Source organism: Dromiciops gliroides, chromosome 1 (genome assembly GCF_019393635.1).
Source record: "Dromiciops gliroides isolate mDroGli1 chromosome 1, mDroGli1.pri, whole genome shotgun sequence".
NCBI lineage: Eukaryota > Metazoa > Chordata > Mammalia > Microbiotheria > Microbiotheriidae > Dromiciops > Dromiciops gliroides.
The window spans coordinates 302,539,484-302,559,956 of record NC_057861.1 but is presented as its reverse complement, the minus strand read 5'-3'; the positions used below and the strand labels follow the sequence as shown (position 1 = coordinate 302,559,956).

The 20,473-nt window shown below is 40.5% G+C and overlaps 1 protein-coding gene across 1 annotated transcript in view; it reads right to left on the bottom strand.

Moving 5' to 3' along the window:
• CCBE1 (collagen and calcium binding EGF domains 1) overlaps positions 1-9,437 on the bottom strand; it is a 356,051-nt gene extending 346,614 nt beyond the window's left edge. Inside the window, exons 1-2 of the mRNA XM_043978435.1 lie at positions 9,275-9,437; positions 8,515-8,595 (exon numbers count right to left, since the gene is read on the bottom strand). Of these exons, the coding sequence (XP_043834370.1) occupies positions 8,515-8,595; positions 9,275-9,429 (236 nt within the window). The 5' untranslated portion in view covers positions 9,430-9,437. The remainder of the gene's footprint in view (positions 1-8,514; positions 8,596-9,274) is intronic.
• Positions 9,438-20,473: the final 11,036 nt, after the last annotated feature.

The following is a 20,473-nucleotide window of genomic DNA, read 5'->3' as shown; positions in this document are numbered from 1 at the left end:
ACTTAATCTCTCCTGGTTTTTTTTTTTTAAAGCTTTCCTGTCTCTGGACTAGGAAAAGATGGATACTGTGGACCCATCACTAACTCTGATGCGCCAAATACATCATAGTCAAGCGTCATCCTATGCCTAACATTAGTACAAGGATGACAGCTTGGAGCCTAGTATAGTAAGCCACCATCTACAGAATAAAACAAAGGGGATGCCAAAAGACCTCTTTGCCCAAAATGATAACAGGTAAGGTGGCACAGTGGATAGAGTACTGGGCCTAGAGCCAGGAATACCTGAATTCAAATCCAGCCTCAGACACTTACTGTATGATTCCGGTCAAGTCACTTAACCCTATTGACCTCAGTTTCCTCATTTGTAAAATGAGCCAGAGAAGGAAATGACAAAGCACTCCAGTAGCATTGCCAAATAAACTCAAAAACAGGGTCATGAAAAGTCAGCCATGACAGAAACAAATGAACAACAAAAGGCAGTTTCTGAGGAATAAGAGGTTGCCTTATTGGCATGCTTGATCATTATATAGTGGGATCATTTAAACATTTAAAATGGGTCATTTGATTGAAAGAGAAAAGAAAACTGGGCTCCCAAATCCCATGAGAAGCAGATTGAAAGTACCAGTTTAGCTTAGGAAATAATAATTAGAGCAAATTTACTTTAACATAGAAAAAAAAGGAAAAGAAAAAATCCCATATAAAGCCTTTGACTTAGGTTACAAAAGCAGGGAAACAAAAAAATCAAGTTCTAGGAAAGCCTCTCATATACTCCTTAGACAACCTGGTGAAGCTTATATACCTCTTCTCAGAATAACATTTTAAATGCATAAAATAAAAGTACACAGAGTAAACCAACTATATCAAAATGCAGTTATCAACATATTTAAAAAAAACAAAGGGGGAAGCTAGGTGGATCAGTGGATAAAGCACTCGCCCTGGATTCAGGAAGACCCGAGTTCAAATTTGGCCTCTGACACTCGACACTTACTAGCTGTGTGACCCTGGGCAAATCACTTAACCCTCAATGCCCCACAAAAACAAACCAACAAAAAAACTGCACACACAAAAATCCCTAAATTCATGTACCCCAGGTTAAGAAACCTTGCTATGTACTAAGCCACTAATGTCTTCGTTGACATGCATGTGTGTATGTATATATTATAAAACCATGTCAGATTCCAATCTTGTTTGCTAATTTGAGAATTATATATTTGTTTAATCTGAATTACTCATTTGTTCAACAAATATTTATTGATCTGTGTGCTAAATATTGTGGAGGTACTATAGTGATAAAGAATAATTAGAAGGCACAGAATAGACTTTGCTCTGGAGGAACTTAAATATTAGTCAGAAATATAAATTGTACATACAGTCCCATTAGAACTGCTGCTCAAAGGGAAAGTGGAAAATAAAATAGGAGAGGAATCTACAACACAAAATACAACTATCTGGATGGGTTACATGTTCATTCTAGGACAGCGACTTTACAAGACAAACAGCTATGCTTACAAGAGGTATGCTTTGTTCAGTGAGGAAAGCAAGAGATTTGGAGAGAGAAGATTGTTGTTATAATCATGGCCTTCACAGTTACTAATTAGAGGAAGGCATTTACATTCTCTTGACTTCTAGTTTCTTCATTCTGTAAAGAATTAATTGTTATTTTTTTTGTTTGTTTGTTTTTTTGTTTTTTTAGTGAGGCAATTGGGGTTAAGTGACTTGCCCAGGGTCACACAGCTAGTAAGTGTTAAGTGTCTGAGGCTGGATTTGAACTCAGGTACTCCTGAATCCAGGGCCAGTGCTCTATCCACTGAGCCACCTAGCTGCCCCAAGAATTAATTGTTATTTGAAGTTTTTATGCCTCTGCACGCACTGGCCTGGGGCTCCACAAACCGCATGGTGCTCCACCCACTGGTTGTAGCGTTGCCATGGCGCTGGCCTCTCACATCATCACCACTCTCCCACTCCTACATGGGCCTGGCAAAATTATAATGATTGGAAGCCTAGTGAGGGCAGTCATGTGACTGTCAGAGCAGCCATCCCATTGGCTGGGGCTGTGTGGGGTTTTTCTGGGATTGGGGAAGGAGAACTGGGCATTCTAGCTGGACGCTGGAAGGCCACAGAAGGTGGGTACTCTCAGCTGATTCCTGGGCGGTGGTATTTTCTCAGGTTGTATAATTTCCCTTTCCCCATTTTATTTCCTTTCCCTTGATCCTACTGATCCTGTTTGTGGGTGGTTTTTTTTTTTTAAGTTCGTTCTTGTTAAAATAAATCCTGTTCTGTTTTGAGGGAGGCTGCTGGTCTCCTTCCTTGCCCCAATATTGCGGTGAGTCGCTTAGCTAACACTCCCCAATTAAAAATTGGCCCCCACAATTCTTGAAGCAGGGATATTAATGTCCCCAACTACCCATCTCTCATGATCGTAAGGAAAGTACAACCTTAAAGTAGTATACAAATGTGAGAAGTTATTATTATTACCTAACCATACTATAGGAAGAGCTAGTTGGTATACTGGACTATAGAGTTGGGAAGACATCTTCCTGAGTGCAAATCTGGCCTCAGATACTTACTAGCTGTGCGACCCTGGGCAAGTCATTTAACCCTGTTTCCCTCAGTTTCCTCATCTGTAAAATGAGCCAGAGAAGGAAATGACAAACTGCTCCAGTACCTTTGCCAAGAAAACACAAAATGGGGTCATGAAGAGTGACACATGACTGAAATGACTGAACAACAACAAAAACCTACTATAACTCTATTGTGTGACTACCCACCCAGTAGTTCTTGCTTGTTTATGGAGGCAGAACAAGAACTGGGAGGAAAGGATTAAGGATTTGGAGAAAAGGAAGGAAAGAAAGAAAAGCCAGTTTATAGGCTTAAAAAAACAAGGACTCTAGGTAGTAAAAGTTTTGTGGACTGGTGAACATTTGTCATGGATCTGTGGCTAGGAGACATTGCTCTAAAACACTCACTAGCCTTTAACCCATTCCCTATAACGAGAAGTAAAATGTTATCATATGGTACTTTCACCTCCAATAAGTTCAAAATGACTTCGAAAGATTCACAGGCTGTTAACACTGGAAGGGACTTGAGTAGTTGTGTAACCTAACTTCCTCATTTTACAGATGAGGAAACTGAGATATGAAAAGGACTTGTACAAAATTCTCTCACTTGCATTCAAAACTCTTCCCCAAAATACTTTTGAGTAGATAGGAAGGCTCTCTCTCACAATGGTGCTGCCCAAGTTACTTCAACCCACCTTAAGCATAACTTAGGTAGGAATTGAAGTGTTTAGTATCATTAAATTTTGTCTCTTAGTCTAATGTAGTACAAGGGTGTTTTTTTCATTTCCAGGGGTCTCTAGACTCTGCTGAGACCCTTCACAAAATACTTTGGATTGCATCCTATGTATGTTACTGCTCTGTAGGATCATTATAAAGACATTCTCCACAAACCCAAGCCTAGGCTTTTATATAGCACTTTAAAATTTGCAAAACACTTTGCATATGTTATGTCATTTGATCCTCATGACAACCCTGAAAAGTAAGTGCTATAATTATTCCCATTTTACAGATGAAAACAACAAGACAGAAGTTGTGACTTGTCCACAGTCACACAGCTAGTGCCTGAGACAAGTCTTCCAAACCCCAAGTCCAACACTTTTTCAAATGTACCATTTAGTTGACTACATGCTTTTTAAAAAGTACTTCATTTTGAACACCTTCAGTTAAAATTTAATTTGAACATCTACCTCTAAGGCAGGAATTATTAGTCATTTTTTTTTGTATCAAGGACCCCTTTGGTAGTCTGGTAAAGACTATAGACCCCTTCTCAGAATAATGTGATTAAATACATAAAATAAAATATATTGGATTACAAAAGAAACCAGTTCTATTGGAATAGTTATCAAATGTTTTATGAAAACAAGTTCATAGACTTACACGAATGATATTGAGTAAAACGAGCAGAACTAAGAGAACATTGTACATAGTATCAGCAACATAGTGTGATGATTAACTGTGATAGACTTAGCTCTTCTAAGCAATACGATGATCCAAGACAATGCCAAAAGACTCTTGATGGAAAATACTCTTCACATGCAGAAAAAGAACTAAGGAGTCTGAATGCAGATTGAAGCATACTATTTTCACTTTTGATGTTAGGTTTTGTTGTTGTTGTTTCTTCTTTCTTGTGTTTTTTCCCTTTTATTCTGATTCTTCTAATGTGGAAGTATGTTTAACATGATTGTAATGTGTAACCTATATCAGATTGCTTGCTGGCTTCAGGAGGGGGAAGGAAAGGGAGGGTAGGAGAAAAATTTGGAACTCAAAATCTTATAAAAATGAATGTTGAGGGGGCGGCTAGGTGGTGCAGTGGATAAAGCACCGGCCCTGGAGTCAGGAATACCTGAGTTCAAATCCAGCCTCAGACACTTAACACTTACTAGCTGTGTGACCCTGGGCCAGTCACTTAACCCCAATTGCTTCACCAAAAAAAAAAAAATGAATGTTGAAAACTATCTTTATAATTGGAAAAAATAAAATAAAACACTACTTTTTAAAAAAGAAAGAAAGAAAACAAGCTCATGTACCCAAGGTTAAAAACCATTGACTTATAATCAAATAAGTTGGAAAATGGGAAGGTAAATAAATTACAACATGTCCAGGAGACAAAACAGGGATTCCCTTATCCTCAATAAGGAAAGATGGTACATACTATGTGGAAAATCTTATAGTGTATCCACAAAGACCCCTATTACTTTGAGGTAATCCTGATAACATTCTAAAAACAGAACTCCTCTATAACTTTCATTTGTCCTTACTCTTTAAAAAAATTTAAGTTGTCATACTTTTTGGGGGGGGGGCAGGGCAATGAGTGTTAAGTGACTTGCCCAGGGTCACCCAGCTAGTAAGTTTCAAGTGTCTGAGGATGGATTTGAACTCAGGTCCTTCTGAATCCAGGGCTGCTACTTTATCCACTGTGCCACCTAGCGGCCCCTATAAGTTGCCATACCTTCTAAGGGGTTTCTTTAGATTGGTATTTAATGAAGTAATCCATAAATTCATACCTATGGACCGATCAAATAATCAAATCACCTTTTCTTTTAAAATAAATAATGAAACCTGCAAAATTTGTTGAGGTCCCCACATAAAGGAAAATACAAGCTTCTGAACACTTTCTGAAAAGGAGGATATGAAACCATAGCTGCCCTTTATGCAGTGCTTTACATCCACCATCTCATTTGAACCTCACAATGACCCTGTAAGATAAGTACCATAGGCATTGTCATCCCCATTTCACCAATGCTCAAATAAGTCAAGTGATTCCTCGGTAGTCATACAGCTATGAAATGTAAGAGATGGGATTTCATACTGATTGTATGACCCCCCAAGTGCAGTACTTTCTTTCTTTCTTTTTTTGGTTTTTGGTTTTTGGTTTTTTGCAGGCAATGGGGGTTAAGTGACTTGCCCAGGGTCACACAGCTAGTAAGTGTCAAGTGTCTGAGGCCGGATTTGAACTCAGGTACTCCTGAATTCAGGGCCGGTGCTTTAACCACTGCGCCATCTAGCTGCCCCTTTTTTTAAATTTGTTTTTTATTTTTATTTTTTGGGGGGTGAGGCAGCTGGGGTTAAGTGACTTGCCCAAGGTCACACAGCTAGTTAAGTGTCAAGTGTCTGAGGCTGGATTTGAACTCAGGTCCTCCTGAATCCAGGGCCAGTACTTTATCCACTGCTCCACCTAGCTGCCCCACAGTACTTTCTACTATGCTCCACTGCCTCTCCTCTTATATGTCAGTTCAGAATAGCAATAAGCCACCAGTGGCTTTTAAAATATGACAGACTTTCTCTATTATGAATTTCTATAGAACCTGACATCCAGAGCTTCTAAAGAGAAGCAAACTATATATACCAAGTCATATGTCATCAAAATAGTCTTCACTGGAATAGCAGTGAAGAAATGCTCTTTCTTCATAGATTTCTTTTTTGAAAATATCTTTAATCAAATTCAATGGGGGCAGCTAGGTGGCGCAGTGGACAGAGCACCAGCCCTGGATTCAGGAGTACCTGAGTTCAAATGTGGCCTCAGACACTTGACACTTAGTAGCTGTGTGACCCTGGGCAAGTCACTTAACCCTCATTGCCCTACAAAAAAACCAAAAACCAAAACCAAAACCAAAAACAAAAATTCAATGTCATGAGCATCACCATTGGCCAATGAAAAGAACCTAGTCCTGGGAGTCATCATTGTAATCTTCTCTGCCAGGAACTAGTTGATTCTGGACAAGTCACTTAACCATTTTTGCCTCAGTTCCCTCATTGTCTATCAAAGTAGAGATAATCCCTTCCTTACCTCTCTGATAGGGCTGGGGGGGGGGGCGGGGAATGAGACAAAAAATTATGTGTAAGATTATTTAAAAGCAAGAAACATTATACAAATGTATTATCATTTTGTCATGATTGTATTATTAGAATGTAAGCTCCTCAAGGGCAAGAACTTTTTTGTCCCCAGGGCCTAACAAAGTGTCTTATACCTAATAAGTACTTGATAAATATTTCTTAAATTGAACCGAATTAGTAAATTCTCTGCATGACCATCAAAAAAAACCCCAAAAAAAACCCTACAGTTAGCAATTATGAATATAAAGAATTCAGAGCAACATGGGAAGCTGTTCGTATGATGATGCAGATGAAATAAGTAGAATCGAAAAAACAATAATTACAATGTAAAAGAAAAGATCACTGCAAAGGAGTTATACTCCAAGTGAAAAACCAAAAGTGGTACTGGAGAACTGGCAACATAATAGAATTTACTTCCCTTTTCTTAGCAGAGATGTGGAGGGACCCAGAGCTCAAAATATTGAACATATTGTCAGGCATGATCTCTATGTCAGTTGTTTTTATTTAGCTGTTTTTCTTTGATACAAAGGAGGGTTCAATGATGAGAAGGATGCAAATATCTGGAAATGACTGATGGTCCAAAATGTTAAGAACAACAAAGAAAAGACAAGGACCTGATTGACAATAAAAGGACAGATAATAGAAGATACACACATAGCCTGTCTCTTCTGAGTTGTTACCATTCCATATGCTTCAGGTATTTGGGAGCTGAAGATCCCCTTCCTTCCACATTTTTTAGCGTTCTGCTACTTTGCCTCCCTATTTCTTTTCATCCGTGGGTTCTGTCTTTCCTACTAGACTCTGAGACCTCCAAGGGTAGGGTTGTATCTTATATTTCTTACTCTTTAACCCCAATACCAAACATACTGCTCTGCGTTTACTTAGTATACTAGGCACGATGATGCTTATCATGAAAAGAGATTCTCCTTCATGGCCACTGTCTAACTATGTATTCTTTCTCCCCTCCTTCCCCTAGTAAAAGTATCCATGGGACTAATCTTCTAATGGGAAAGAAAAAAAGCAGTATCTTTCATGCCCCCAAAGCTAGAGCCTAGAATGCAGATGCTTAGACCCTAACTCTCCAGCCGGTGTGTGGCAGATTTCACTTCAATCTGCTGCTGCTCCTCATGATCTCTAATTTCTGCGTGAGAATTTTAAATTAGGCTAGATTTCCCAAGTCAAAGTAATTATCCTTGTCTACCGTTAACAGCAGCTCCAGGATCACATAAGAGAGAATTCCATTGGTCCAGGATAATCAAATGCTTCCTAACAACAAAGTATAAACCCAGAAACCCAGCTAGGTCTTGCTTTTGCAGACTCAGCTCTTTCCATTTCCAAAATCCTAAACAGAGGCAATGCCTTCCCTCAGCCTTTCTGTAGTCAATGAACTGCTTCTCTTCTTGCTGTTTCAACAATCCTGAAGTTTTCCAGATTCATCCAGCACACAGCAACCCACAGTCCTGTTGCTGCCCCCAACACACACACGTACACACACACTCTCTCTCTCTCTCTCTCTCTCTCTCTCTCTCTCTCTCTCTCTCTCTCTCCTTCCCACCCCATCACCTTGTCTGCAGAAGCAGAGACAACGAGCAAGGCTGTCCCAGCGGGGGGGAGGGTCAAGAGACAGCCAAGTGCCTAGTATTTTCCCTTTGTTGACTTTGGATTTTCAAAACAAAACAGCAAATGCTCAGGCAGCCATTCATCTTCCCCGTGCCCCAGTGTTTACATTCAAAGCCCAAATCAACTTTACTTCATAAACTTTCAACCTTCTCCTCCTTCCTCCCCGGCTCGGGCCCCCACCTCTACCACACACAAACAAGCAGGAGAGTGATAAACACTCTCGGGATCTTGATAGGCGCTAGCTCCAGCAGTCCAATCTGCGGCTTGTCTCTGGCTCCTATCCCGCCCCCAAACCGGCACGGTAGATAAACACAACAGGACACTATTCTCAGAGGTAAACTCCTCATCCACCGCGGGCTTATACCATGAGACACACAATACAACCGACATATCGCAGGTCTCTCCTTCGAACGCCCACCCCAAGTCTCCTTTACCTGATCTTCCACCCCTCAGCTACTTGGCTCACTTTAATTAGCGAAAGTCTCCTGTAAGTGCTGTCTTACCTAAAACACGTGGTGAGCTCGCCTGTAGGTTTTAGACAAGGATACTTGGTGGTCGCTATCTTGTTCTCTGAACAGACCTCTCTGGAAGAAAGTTGGAAAGAACATGCTGCTTTAGTCTGAGTCTGGAGATGCTCAGGGAACCTCAGTGTACCGAGAAGCGAGGACAGGCTAGTAGGATCCCTTATAGCTAAGGTGCTGCAGTTCACAGAATTTCGAATTGGAAAGGACCTTAGAGGTAACCCAGTCCGACCTTCTAGATTTGCGGATGAAGAAACAGTAGTATGTGATACCTCTCTCCGCACAGCAGAGGCTGTGGAAAGATCACTGGAGTCAGAGGACTTGGGTCTGAATGGAGGCTCTGCTGCCTACTAGCTGTGCGACCCTGGACAAGTCCTTTATTTGTAAAAATGAGGGGGGTTGAAATAGAGGACCTCTAAGGTTCTTTTCAGATCTAAATCTTACGTCCTATGAACCAGCGCGCTGACAGGAGCGCAAACTGGATCTGAATGCGTATGAAGTCCGCCCCCCGAGCGCAGCTCGGAGGGAATGCAGACGCGGGAGTGGAGCTCACTGAGAATCGGGGTGCTGGGCGCACGGTCGGCGCCCACTGCGTCAGGGAAGTGCAGGCTAGGACCGCCTGGGAGCCGGTTGAGAGCCGGGCACTGAGCTGCCCGCCACCGGTGATAAAAACGCAGCTATCTACTATGCCCGTCCTTAGGGCTTCAGCAGTCCCAGCGTCGGGGGCAGGGGCAGGGCTCACCTGTCGCTGTCCTCAAACTCCTCTCTGTAGGTCCAGGTGTGTCCTAGCGCCAGGAGGAGAAGCAGGGGACCCAGGCTTCTGCCCAGCTGTCTCTTCGCCCCTCCTCTCCCGCTCGGCGGAGGAGGCGGCAGCGGCGGCGGCAGCGGCAGCACCATCGGGCAAACTCTCGGGTAGCTCCCCCTCGGCGCCCAGGCTCTCACTCTTCCTCTCTCTCCTCTTAGCCTCCTCCTCTTTTTTTTTTTTTTTTAACTTCTCCTCCTTTTCCTCCTCTCCCTCCGGCAGGGGGCGCGAGAGGGCAGGGGTGCTTGCACCACCTGCCTGGGGCGCTCTGGGGGCTCTGCGGGTCAGAAGCGGAGCCGGGCTTAGGAAAGGAAGCTGCGGGGAAGAGAAGAGAGACCCAATTCAGGGGCTAGATCGTGCTCCACCCCTCCCCGGCGCATCCTGGATCTGGATGGGAAGTGCCAACTCAAAAGCGGACCAGGGAATTTGGGGGTCTGGAGGAGAAGACTGGAACAGGAAGGGTGTCCCGGCTACTGAGAGACTGTGCGAGCAGCCGGAGCGTCTTTCCCAGGGAGTGTGTCCTAGATGACAGATTGACTTGACTAAAGCTTTCAGGGCTGACTCCGAGTTTCTCCCTCTTTTCCTCTTTTGGGGAAGGGGAGGGAAAGGAAAGCAAAGAAGTCTAAGGGAGAGAAGGCGGGTGTCAGTATTTTGTATTGAGGTGGTATGGACAGCCAGGGGTAGAGGAGGAGGAGGAAGAAGAGAAGGAGGAGGAGGAGGAGGAGGAGGAGGAGGAGGGGGAGGAGAAGAGGAGAGGAGGAGAGGAGGAGGAGGAAGAGGAGAAAAAGGAGGAAGAGGAGGAGGTGCTTCCTATTCTTCTGAAAGGGGGAGGGGAAGAATGAGAGTTAATAAGGTTCCTTCCTGTTGTCAATTTCTAATGACTGGAGGTCCAAAATATTTTCCTTTTCCCAAATTGAGGGGTTACTCTTTACTTTTCTCTCCTTCTATATCAATGTTCATTTTAGCTCACGGAATCAAGGGAAAGGGTGAAAGTTTGTATGCAGCACCAGATCTCCCGAAACTAAGCCTCTTCAAAGTTGGCATATTCAATCTTCATTCATATTTCTTTTGAGTGAGATATGTTGTCCAATTCATTTGTAATGAATGATAGAATTTTATCACTCATCACTCAGAATTGCCGGAAAGGAATAGGACTCATTAGATTATTCTTGGAACTTAAATTGCTCTTGCAGAAATTCTCAGTTCCATTTGCAGATAGGTTTGGATACAAAGTGGTGTTTTTTTCCCCCGAAAGAGGATCGAAGAACAAGAAGCTGTTATATTAATGTTACTTAGTACTATACGCTATATGTCATTGTTATGTATAACATTATAACATTAAAAAGTCTATGAAATAGTGCTATTGATAATGATGGTAGTAGTTAATCATCGATCTAATTTAGAAATCTAATATGTAGAAAGTTGACTCTTAACCTATTATTTTGAAGTACTGTTTAGGGGTTGTTCATACCCATTAATGAAATACGCACTTCTAGCAAAAACTGTGACCAAGCAAAGTTCAGAAACAAATTATGAATTAGAGGTTTAATTTCCAAACTATGGGTCACCTGCTACCAACTATACATCACAAGGTGGTAACATAGGAGGTGAATCATTATACAAAAGATTAAGGTCAGAATGATTGAGGAAAAAAGAAGATGTTTTGCTTATTGAATATTTTAGTTGTGATACTGTTTTTATAGAATTAACAATAAAGGTCTGAATAATCCAAATAGCGAGTGACCCAAAGGGCAATAGCAAGATACAGATAATAAAAATAACAGAGAGAAAAAATAAAAATTCTAAAAAAAAATGTAAGTACATAAAATACTTTACAAATCTTAAAATGCTGTATAAATTTCAGCTAACATTATTATGAGTATCATTGTTATCATTATCATGAATGGAAATGAGCTAGAGGAAGGAGCATAAGGGTAATATCCAAGAAATATATGACCAGGAAAAGGAAGTGGACTAGTTATATAGCAAGAGCAAAGGATGGACCACCCTACTGCTATATTGGTACCCATGACATGTGAAACCACTAAAAATGGCCTCCAGCATGTTGGATAGGAGATAACATGGAGGAGAAGTACAGAGCATGAGTAAGAAATAAATCACAACATGTTCTAGTAGAGGGAATACACAGCTCAAGTCAAGTTAACATGCATTTATTAAGTACCTACTATGAGCCAGGCATTATGCTAAGTGATAGAATATAAAGGGGGGAAAACTAGTGCCAGTCTCAAGGAGTTCCCAGTCTAATGGGAGAGACAACATGCAAACAGCAATGTATAAACAAGATATAGACATGATAAATTGGATATAATCTCAGCAGGAAGACGCTAAAATTAAAGAGCATTGGCAAAGACTTCCTGGAGAAGATGGGACTTAAACTAAGTCTTGAAAGATATCAAGGAACCAGGAAGCAGAGGTAAGGAGGAAAAGATGGCCAGTAATGGGAAAATGCAAGGAGCTTGGGGTTAGATTAACCTGTCTGAAGAATAGCAAAGGAATGACATTAATGAGATCACAGATTCATTAAAGCTCAAAGTGTTTTACTTCTTCAAAGATTTACACATTTGCTTTTCTCATATTTCAATTTGCATAACAACCTTCTTAGTTGTGTAAAGAAAGTGTTATTATTACCATTTTGTAGATAAGAAAACTGAGGCTTGGAGAGGTTAGGTGACCTATTTAAGGTCACCAAACTAGCTATTGGCAGAGATCTGTTCCTTCTTAGTTCAGTCTCTTTCCACCATCCTCCATGTGCCTGTCAAATAATTAGAATACCAAAATATACTAAGCACTAAAAATAAGCATAATTGAATAGTTCTTTAATAATATTCTGAAAAGTCACTTCAAGATTTTGTAGGATATGAGGGTGTTCATGAAGAAATAAAGTTGTTTCTGACAACTATCATTTTATAGGTCTATAAAAATCCTAATTATTTGAACTAAATGATATTTTTGGATAGTGGCTAAATGGGAATTTACTGTACATAGAACTGTTTAGGCTCCTGAGGAAAGAAGTTAAAATGTGCTTATCAAAATTCTATCATTTTGGGTCATTCCAAAAATGTGCTTAATCCCTATGTTTAAGGAAAGAGGCCATCCTGTAGGAGGATCAATTTCTAGTTTTCGAAAACAGCTGTATTTTGATAACTGGGTACCTTATTTTTCAAAATTACCTTATTTGTCTACTGTTACATTTTGGCTTACTTGGAGTATTGCATATTCTATTTTCTCTTCCACCAGTGAGAAACAAGGGTGTGGGAGACCAATTATCAGCATCGTCAGACAATATTTATTCAGCCATATGTGTGGTTGCCCAGCCTTTGAGTTAACAACCTACAAGAAAGTAATAATTTAAAAAAATCATACCAAATGAGCACTTTGCAAACCTTAAAGCACTTTAAATTTTAGCTATTGTTATTATTGTTTTTGTTACCCATACCTGCATCAGTCAGTCAACAAACATTTATTAAGCACTTGCCAAGTACCAGGCCTGGATTGAGCACTGGGGATATAGAAACAAGCAAAACAGAAGAGCCCCTGCCCTCAAGAAATTTATGTTCTGATCAAACACAAAGGAAGAAAAAACAATTGTGATTTTTGTGTTTCATTATTTTTGAATGGAGGTTGCAAAAGAGTAGAACTGTGACCAAATCTTTGAATACAGGCTAAAGTCAATCCTTGGCAAATCTGGATACCATCTGGAGGCTGAGGAGTAGTATTGAGAAAGAAGTAAAGCAGAAGCAATCCGCCCCCCACACATACACACACACACATGTCCTTATCACCATAGTCACAGAGAATTTATTATGCACCTATTGGCACCTAGGTAGAGTCAAAGTTGGGCCCGAATATCACTTCAGTAGCCCTTGTGATCTGTGGTGCCAATTAGAAAGGGATCCATTTTTACTTTTTTTTTTTTGGCGGGGAAATGGGGGTTAAGTGACTTGCCCAGGGTCACACAGCTAGTAAGTGTCAAGTTTCCGAGGGTGGATTTGAACTCAGGTACTCCTGAATTCCGGGTCAGTGCTTTATCCACTGTGCCACCTAGCCGCCCGGGATCCATTTTTAATCTCCCCTCGGAAGAGTAGGAGATAGTGCTTAAAGTGAAAATCAATTAACAGGACCTAAGGGAAAGAAACCTAGGAAGGAGGTGTGAGATTAAAATTGGATATTAGATCATAAATCTACCCTACTTAACCTTTCCCTTAATTTATCTCCCAGACTAGTAAATGGAAGAAGCTTCTGATTTTCTAGATAGAGCTTTTATTGTATGGTAGTCACAAGGTGATGTTGATTAGAAGGATAGGAAAGTAGAAATACAATACAAATCGTCTTAAGTCTAGGCTTAGTCTATATTCCGTATAAAACTCACCAAAAGCGGAAGGCCACCTTTGGGGCGAGAGACCGAGTCAAGCGCGTGCTGTTAACCGAGAGCCGGGCCAAGTCAAACTCCAGTCCCCGTCTGTCTGTGCAGCGCAGCCAGGAGACCAGCGGAGCAGGAAAAAAAGGCCCACTTCTGTTCTATCCTTGCCTTTTAAGTTCGCACCCCGGAAGTCAAGTGCTCAGCAGGCAATCTGGCGTGCCTCGCAGGCGGACTGGTGTGCGTAGCTCATGCTGTTGGTCTCCTCCCCAAAAGGGTGGTCCTAAAAAAAAAAAATGGCATCTCTGCATTATCTAACTGACTGTTAAAACTTTTTACCACAGAGGGCAAGGTCCAAGGCATGATCTAAGGAAGCAAATGGGCCTGGGCCTGGCCAATCCACTGATTTAAATCAGGATTCACAAGACAACCAAATTCAAGGATATTGGAAGAGGCTGTAATTCCTAGCAATTGTCTAAAATTGAGAAAGTTAGCAAAGAATCAAGAACAGGAGAGTTAGAGAAAAGTAGGTCTCAGTGAGATGACAGTTTGCTCTAGAGGCAGCCTTCCTGCACCCCAGCAGCAGGTTAGCTACATGACTTTCTTGTATCTTTGTACACCAAAATAATCCAGAATGTTCCTCTATTGTGGTGAACTGGGAGACAGTACTTGTGAAAAATAATACTGTCTCAGGACTCATAATTTAAACCCAATAGTGAGGAGATTATTCAGTGGTTATAATAACAGTTGTATTATTTGTTATTATCAGAGCACTTAAATTTTTGCAAAGTGCTTTTTTTAATATATGTTTTCTCATTTGATCCTATCGGCTTTGGGGAACACATTTAATGAGCGAGAAAAATGGAAGGGCTTGCTTTATTGGACTATAAGAAGAGAGTATCTTCTGAAAACTGCATTTTCTTTCCTTGGAAAGACAAGGCCTGGATTTGCTCAGATGACTGATTCTACAGGAAATGTCAGCTATCCTGCCTTAGAAGGCAGAATGAAGTCTAAAGGAGAAAGCACTCCAAAGATCCCCCTTCTCTCTCTGGCACCCTTGTTCATCCACTCTGTAGCAGTGGTTCCTTCCCTTTGTTTGAGTTCCCCTTTTGATAAAACACAGTGGGATGGCTGGCAATCGCTATCTCCTGCCTAGTCCCCAAGGCTATTACCAAGATTAATGACATGATACCTGAAATGCTTTGAGTTCCTTGGGGGAAAGGTACTGTATGGTTATTTCTTTCTTAAGTGCTGCACCCTGAAACATTTTCCATACTGACCTGTCAATTGCTTTAAAGCAAAACAGAGTTGATAAACGCTACAATCCACTCAACCCTGGGAACCCAGAGCTGTAAGGAGAGACTGATATGTGTAGGACTTCCTGAATGGCTAGTGGCACTGAGTGTTGCTGACTTTAGCAATGTTTAATGGTATCTGAGATGTCCTGAGGAAAAGGGGACTAAGTGATCTAGTAGATATCATAGCAATAGGCACCTAGTCACAGATAAACACTATATAAAGAATCTGCAATTTCATGAGAGTAGGTACCCATTTCACTGAGGCCTTTCCCAAGCCCATGGGTTGTTAACAAGGTCCCCTTTCAGATTATTTTCATCTATTCTGCATATATCTTCTAATCACCTAGTTTCCATCCTATTAGAATGTATAGAACTGGGATTTGCTTTTATTTTGTTTTTTTATTTTTTTAGTCCAAGGCTCTTAGCACTGTTCTTGGCACATAATAGGAACTTAATCAAGGGTTGTTGATTGACTGATTCAGATGGCAAACCTTCCAAACCTTTATCGCCTTTGAGAGCTGTTGTGGCTAAGAACAATTCCTTACCCTACAGCTGACCTGATGTTGACCCTTTCCAAACTCAGGGGGGCAGGTTGTTCAACACACAATTCATCATCCTGCCTATGTTCACAGTCCAGATGGATAAGATTTGCCATAATTTGCACCTTGCTGGCATAGGCTTCAAAAACTCAGCTTCATTTCCCTCACATTAGATTCTAAACTCCTTGAGGGCAGGGACTGTCTTCTGTCTTTGCATTCCCATAGCTTAGTGCAGTGCCTGGCACATAGTAGGTTCTCAGTACACGTTTATTGATTGACTTAATGCTTATCCCCCAATGAAAGCACCATAGTAAGCTCTCAATTAATGTTTCATTGGTTAATTGACTGTTTTGATCACAACAAATTTATGAAGACGAAGAGAGGATACAACTCACCACCTGCTAGGTACAGCTTGCCCTTCCTCTGCTAATTTAAAGAGCATCACATTCCTCAGGGAGGGAGGGAGTTTGGGGTAATGAATGGAATTCTAGGCTAAGAATCAGCAGACCTGGGTTCTATGCATAGACTGGCCACTGACAAATTCCTCTTCTGAGCCTCATTTTTCTCACCTGTAAAAAAGAGGCAGAGAGGCATGGTGGATAAACTTGCCTTGGAGTAATGAAGACCTAGGTCTCTGACATTTAGTAGCTAGGTAACACTGGGTAAATTATTTAACCACTCACTCCCCTAGGCAACTCTCTATGACCATATGTTGCAAAACATGTACACGTCTGCAAGTTTTTTTCCCTGGGAGTTCCTTTCAAAATGGAAATCACAGTTCTGAAATGTGGTCCCTCTTCCTCACCAAAAAAAAAAAAAGTGATCTCTAAAGTCCTTTGCTAGCTCAAGTAGTCTGGTTCTGATTTTTAAATATATACTCTAAATTTGGGGGCATTACTTGGACTGATCTGGAGATTTTGAAAGTGAGAAAGGAGCATAAAAGTCAAAATGATTTGGCTGGGGGCAGAGAAGGAGAAGTGTGTAGGTGTACAAAGTAAGAGGTTTGAAAATTCTGTGGCTCCTACTTATTCTATGCTATTTTATCATATAGAAGCAATAGGAAACACAAATTTCTAAAAATACATGAGCACCCTGGGCAAGTCACTTAACCCTCATTGCCCTGCAAAAAAAAACACAACCCAAAGACCAAAAACAAAACAAAACAAAAAAAACAACACATGAGCATTGATCCTGAGAGACAACAGACTCCAAAATGTAGCGGCAAGCACTTACCTATAAAGTAAAGGCCATTTCGTGGAAACAAGATCAAACAAGTTTCATGTGTTAGACCAGCTAGCACAGTGCTTTATGAGTGGTGTTCATATTACCACTCAGCAGGATAGCTCAGCTTTGCAAGTTTTCCTTTGGTTTCATTTTTGATCGACAGGAAGCCAGTTTTCCTGAGAAAATAAAGGTTACATCTTGAAATGTGTTGAAGTGTGCCAGTCACTAAGGCAATGCTGGGATTCCCTGAGGCAACAAGAATACAGAATTGCTCTTAATACCACAGATAGAGCTTAAAGCTCTTTCAGTGGGGTGTGGAAGCTGTCTCTACACCAAGTCTGCCTGAGTTATGACTTGTACAGATCTTACAAGTTGAGAAAAACTGTGCATCTCTGGAATTTTCTCTGAACCTTGAAGAAAGGTCAGACTCAAATGTAAGATGGAAGCACATGATCTCTGTGTCAGTTTACAAAGGACAAAATCATTTAATATAGTTTAGTTGACTTGCTATACATAGGTACAGTCTGTTAAAAGTAAAATCCAACAGCAATGCCCACTATACATGGTCTTGTTATTTATTAGAATATCTTTTCAAAAGTTAAGAAGCCCTGAATCACATAATTTTAGGTTACTGGTACAAACTCATTAGAATAATAATAATAACAAAAACAATAATATAATAATAGTATTTACATAGCAATTTAAAGTTTGCAAAGTACTTTACAGATATTATATCATTTGATCCTCAAAATAATTGTGGGGTGAAGGTGTTATTATTATGTCCCTTTTGCAGATGAGGAAACTGACACAGTTAAGTCACTTAACAGAAATTAAGTGATTTGCCCAGGATTACACACCTAGTAAATATATCAGGCTGGCTTTGACCTCAGGTCTTCCTAACTCTAGATCCCTTAATTTATCAAAAAACAAAAAACAAAAACAGGGGCAGCTATGTGGCACAGTGGATAAAGCACTGGCCCTGGATTCCGGAGGACCTGAGTTCAAATCCGGCCTCAGACACTTGACACTTACTAGCTGTGTGACCCTGGGCAAGTCACTTAACTCCCATTGCCCCACCAAAACAAACAAAGAAACCCCCCAAAACCAAAAACGAAACTCAAACCTCTCTACCACTGCAGGATGGTACCTTCTTTACAACTTACAAGTTCCTTAGGGGATTGAGAGTTTAGGTGACTTGACCAGGATCACACACACACAGTATGTCTCAGAGGCAGGACCTGAACCTAGACCTTTGTTCAAATCCAACTAATATGCCATACTTCCGCTCATTTTCCATGTCATGAACTCCAACATATAGATATCTGTCTGTATATATATATTATGTATGCATATGTATATATGTGTGTGTAAATTCATACGTATATATGTTAAAACATGATATGTACCTCCAGATAGAGAATGTTGAATTGAGAGTGCAGACTGAAGTATATCTTCTTCTCTCTTTTTCTTTCTTTTTTTTTTTACCTCCACATGACTAATGTGGAAATTTGTGTTGCATGACTATACATATTTGTCATGATCTTTGTTTTCCTTGCCTTCTCAATGGCTAAGGAAAGGAGATGGATGGGAGAGAATTCAAAACTGAAAACAAATTGAAGAAAACCCAACTATCTCCATTTACTTTACTACTAGATTACATGCCTATATTCTAGTTCCATACCACTAGGGTAGTAGTCACATTCATCCTGTGGAGAGTGGGGCAGAGGAAAACCTTTGGACTTTGGGGGGAAATAGCATGGAGTCAGAAGATCTGGGTTCTAATTCTAGCTCTGCCACTAATTTGGAACAGAACCTCAGGCAATTTGTAAGCTTTCTAAGAATCAGTTTTCTCATCTTTAAAATAAGGGGTTAGATGAAGATTTCTAAGGCCCATTCTAGAATAGATATCCTGTGGTTCTATGGATTTGCTGAAACAATGAGAATTGAAGGTCCCTTGGCCCATTCAGGCAGGGCCTTAGATTCTTTGCTAGTGCTTCTCAATAAAAGGGGGGAGTGTAACGATTGGAATAACGCCACCTGCTGGATACTAACTGTAGAAGAGTTCTGCCCATGAAGCGAAGGTCTTTGAGGGCAAGACCAGGAGTCTTTGGTATCAGGAAGTGAGGCGGACTAGTGGGAGGAGGAAGGAGGAGACGGAGGCGCGCTTCCTTTTGGACTCTGGCGGAGAGCGGAGCTAGAAATGTGCTCTCCCTTTAATAGATAGGAATCTAGGCCTTTCTTTCTCTTTACCAAATTCTTATTCTCCTTAATAAATGCTTAAAAGCCTAACTCTTGCTAAAGCTTATAATTTATTGGCGACCACTCATTAAATAGTTTAGACAGTTTAGCTAGAATTTTAGCCCTTAACAGATGGCTGACCACGAAGAGGAAAGCTAAACTTCAGTCTTCTGATCTTCTGGTTGGGTAAGAAATTTCCCCTCCCTCTCCCTTTAACTGCTAAGTACTGGCGTACTGGCTGTGTTTTCCTTTAAATTTTTTCGAATGGACCTTTTAAACTCCCTAATTACCCTATTTTGATTTTAGTCTGTTTAACCAGACAAATGGGGATAAGATCATGTTAATGCTTTGTTTTTGTGGATTTTCTATTTTTCTTTTTATTTTTGTTAAAAGAGCCAGCAACTTACTCACACAAGGAAAAATCACTCCCTCTCCCAACCATGCTTTTTCAGAGAAACCTGAAGAGATTCCTGCAGCTTTTCCCAATTCTAACACTAATTGTTGCTCTAATTTTGCATTCCTGGAGGCAATGACCCACCCTCTAGAAGCTTTTAATCCCGTAGTGCCTGGAGGCAAAGTGGGGGAAGAGGAATCCAGGCCTGAGTTCAAAATCAAGTCTGATTCAAATTGCCCTGGTCCCTCCCCTCCTCTCCAAACCCCACCCTCTACTCCTCCCATGGCCAAGCCCATTGCTTCCCCGGCCTGGGAAGTCCAGAGATTTGATGCGCATGCTCAACTTTCTCTAACTACATTTGCAGCTTCAGGCTCAACTCTTCCCCAGCCTGGCTGTGCTTCTGAGACAACCTTAGAAAGCCCTTTAAATTCCAGATATGCTTGTTTTGTTCATAATTTTGCTAACCTGCTTTTGTCTTTAATTAGTAATCTTATAAAGCATTTGTATGGTGAAAAGCCCGACAGACAATATAGAGGGGTTAAAGAAGAAAAACTTAAGCTGAATAAGAATGACAATCAACATAGTTCAAGACTCTGCTTCTTTTGCCATGGAAGGGTATATATTTTACAGAAATGTAGAAGTAAGCAGCAAGGTATTGATATGAGTATTGGGGATTTTAGATATCGGAATCAAGAGTGTTCTGAATTCACTCAGATTATTGTCAGTTCAGAGGTTACATAGGATTTCTATGCTATTACATATACATTTTGGAATTAATGGTATAGGTTTATTTTCATAGAGATTTTCATGCTTTTGAGATTGTGTCTTATACTTAGTTTCTAAAACAAGGAGAATATTTGTAAAGCTTTTTATAGTCATATGATCAAGTTTATATTTTATAATACTCTTATTAATATTAAGTTCATATTCATTTAGACTTCCTTAGTTTGAATTTCATTGTCTTTTATTGTTCCATGTGTATTTTCTTCTATTCATTTGTCTATCTAATTTTGAAACATTGCAAGATGGTTTTGATTTTATTATACAATGTTAATTCTAGGAGTATTG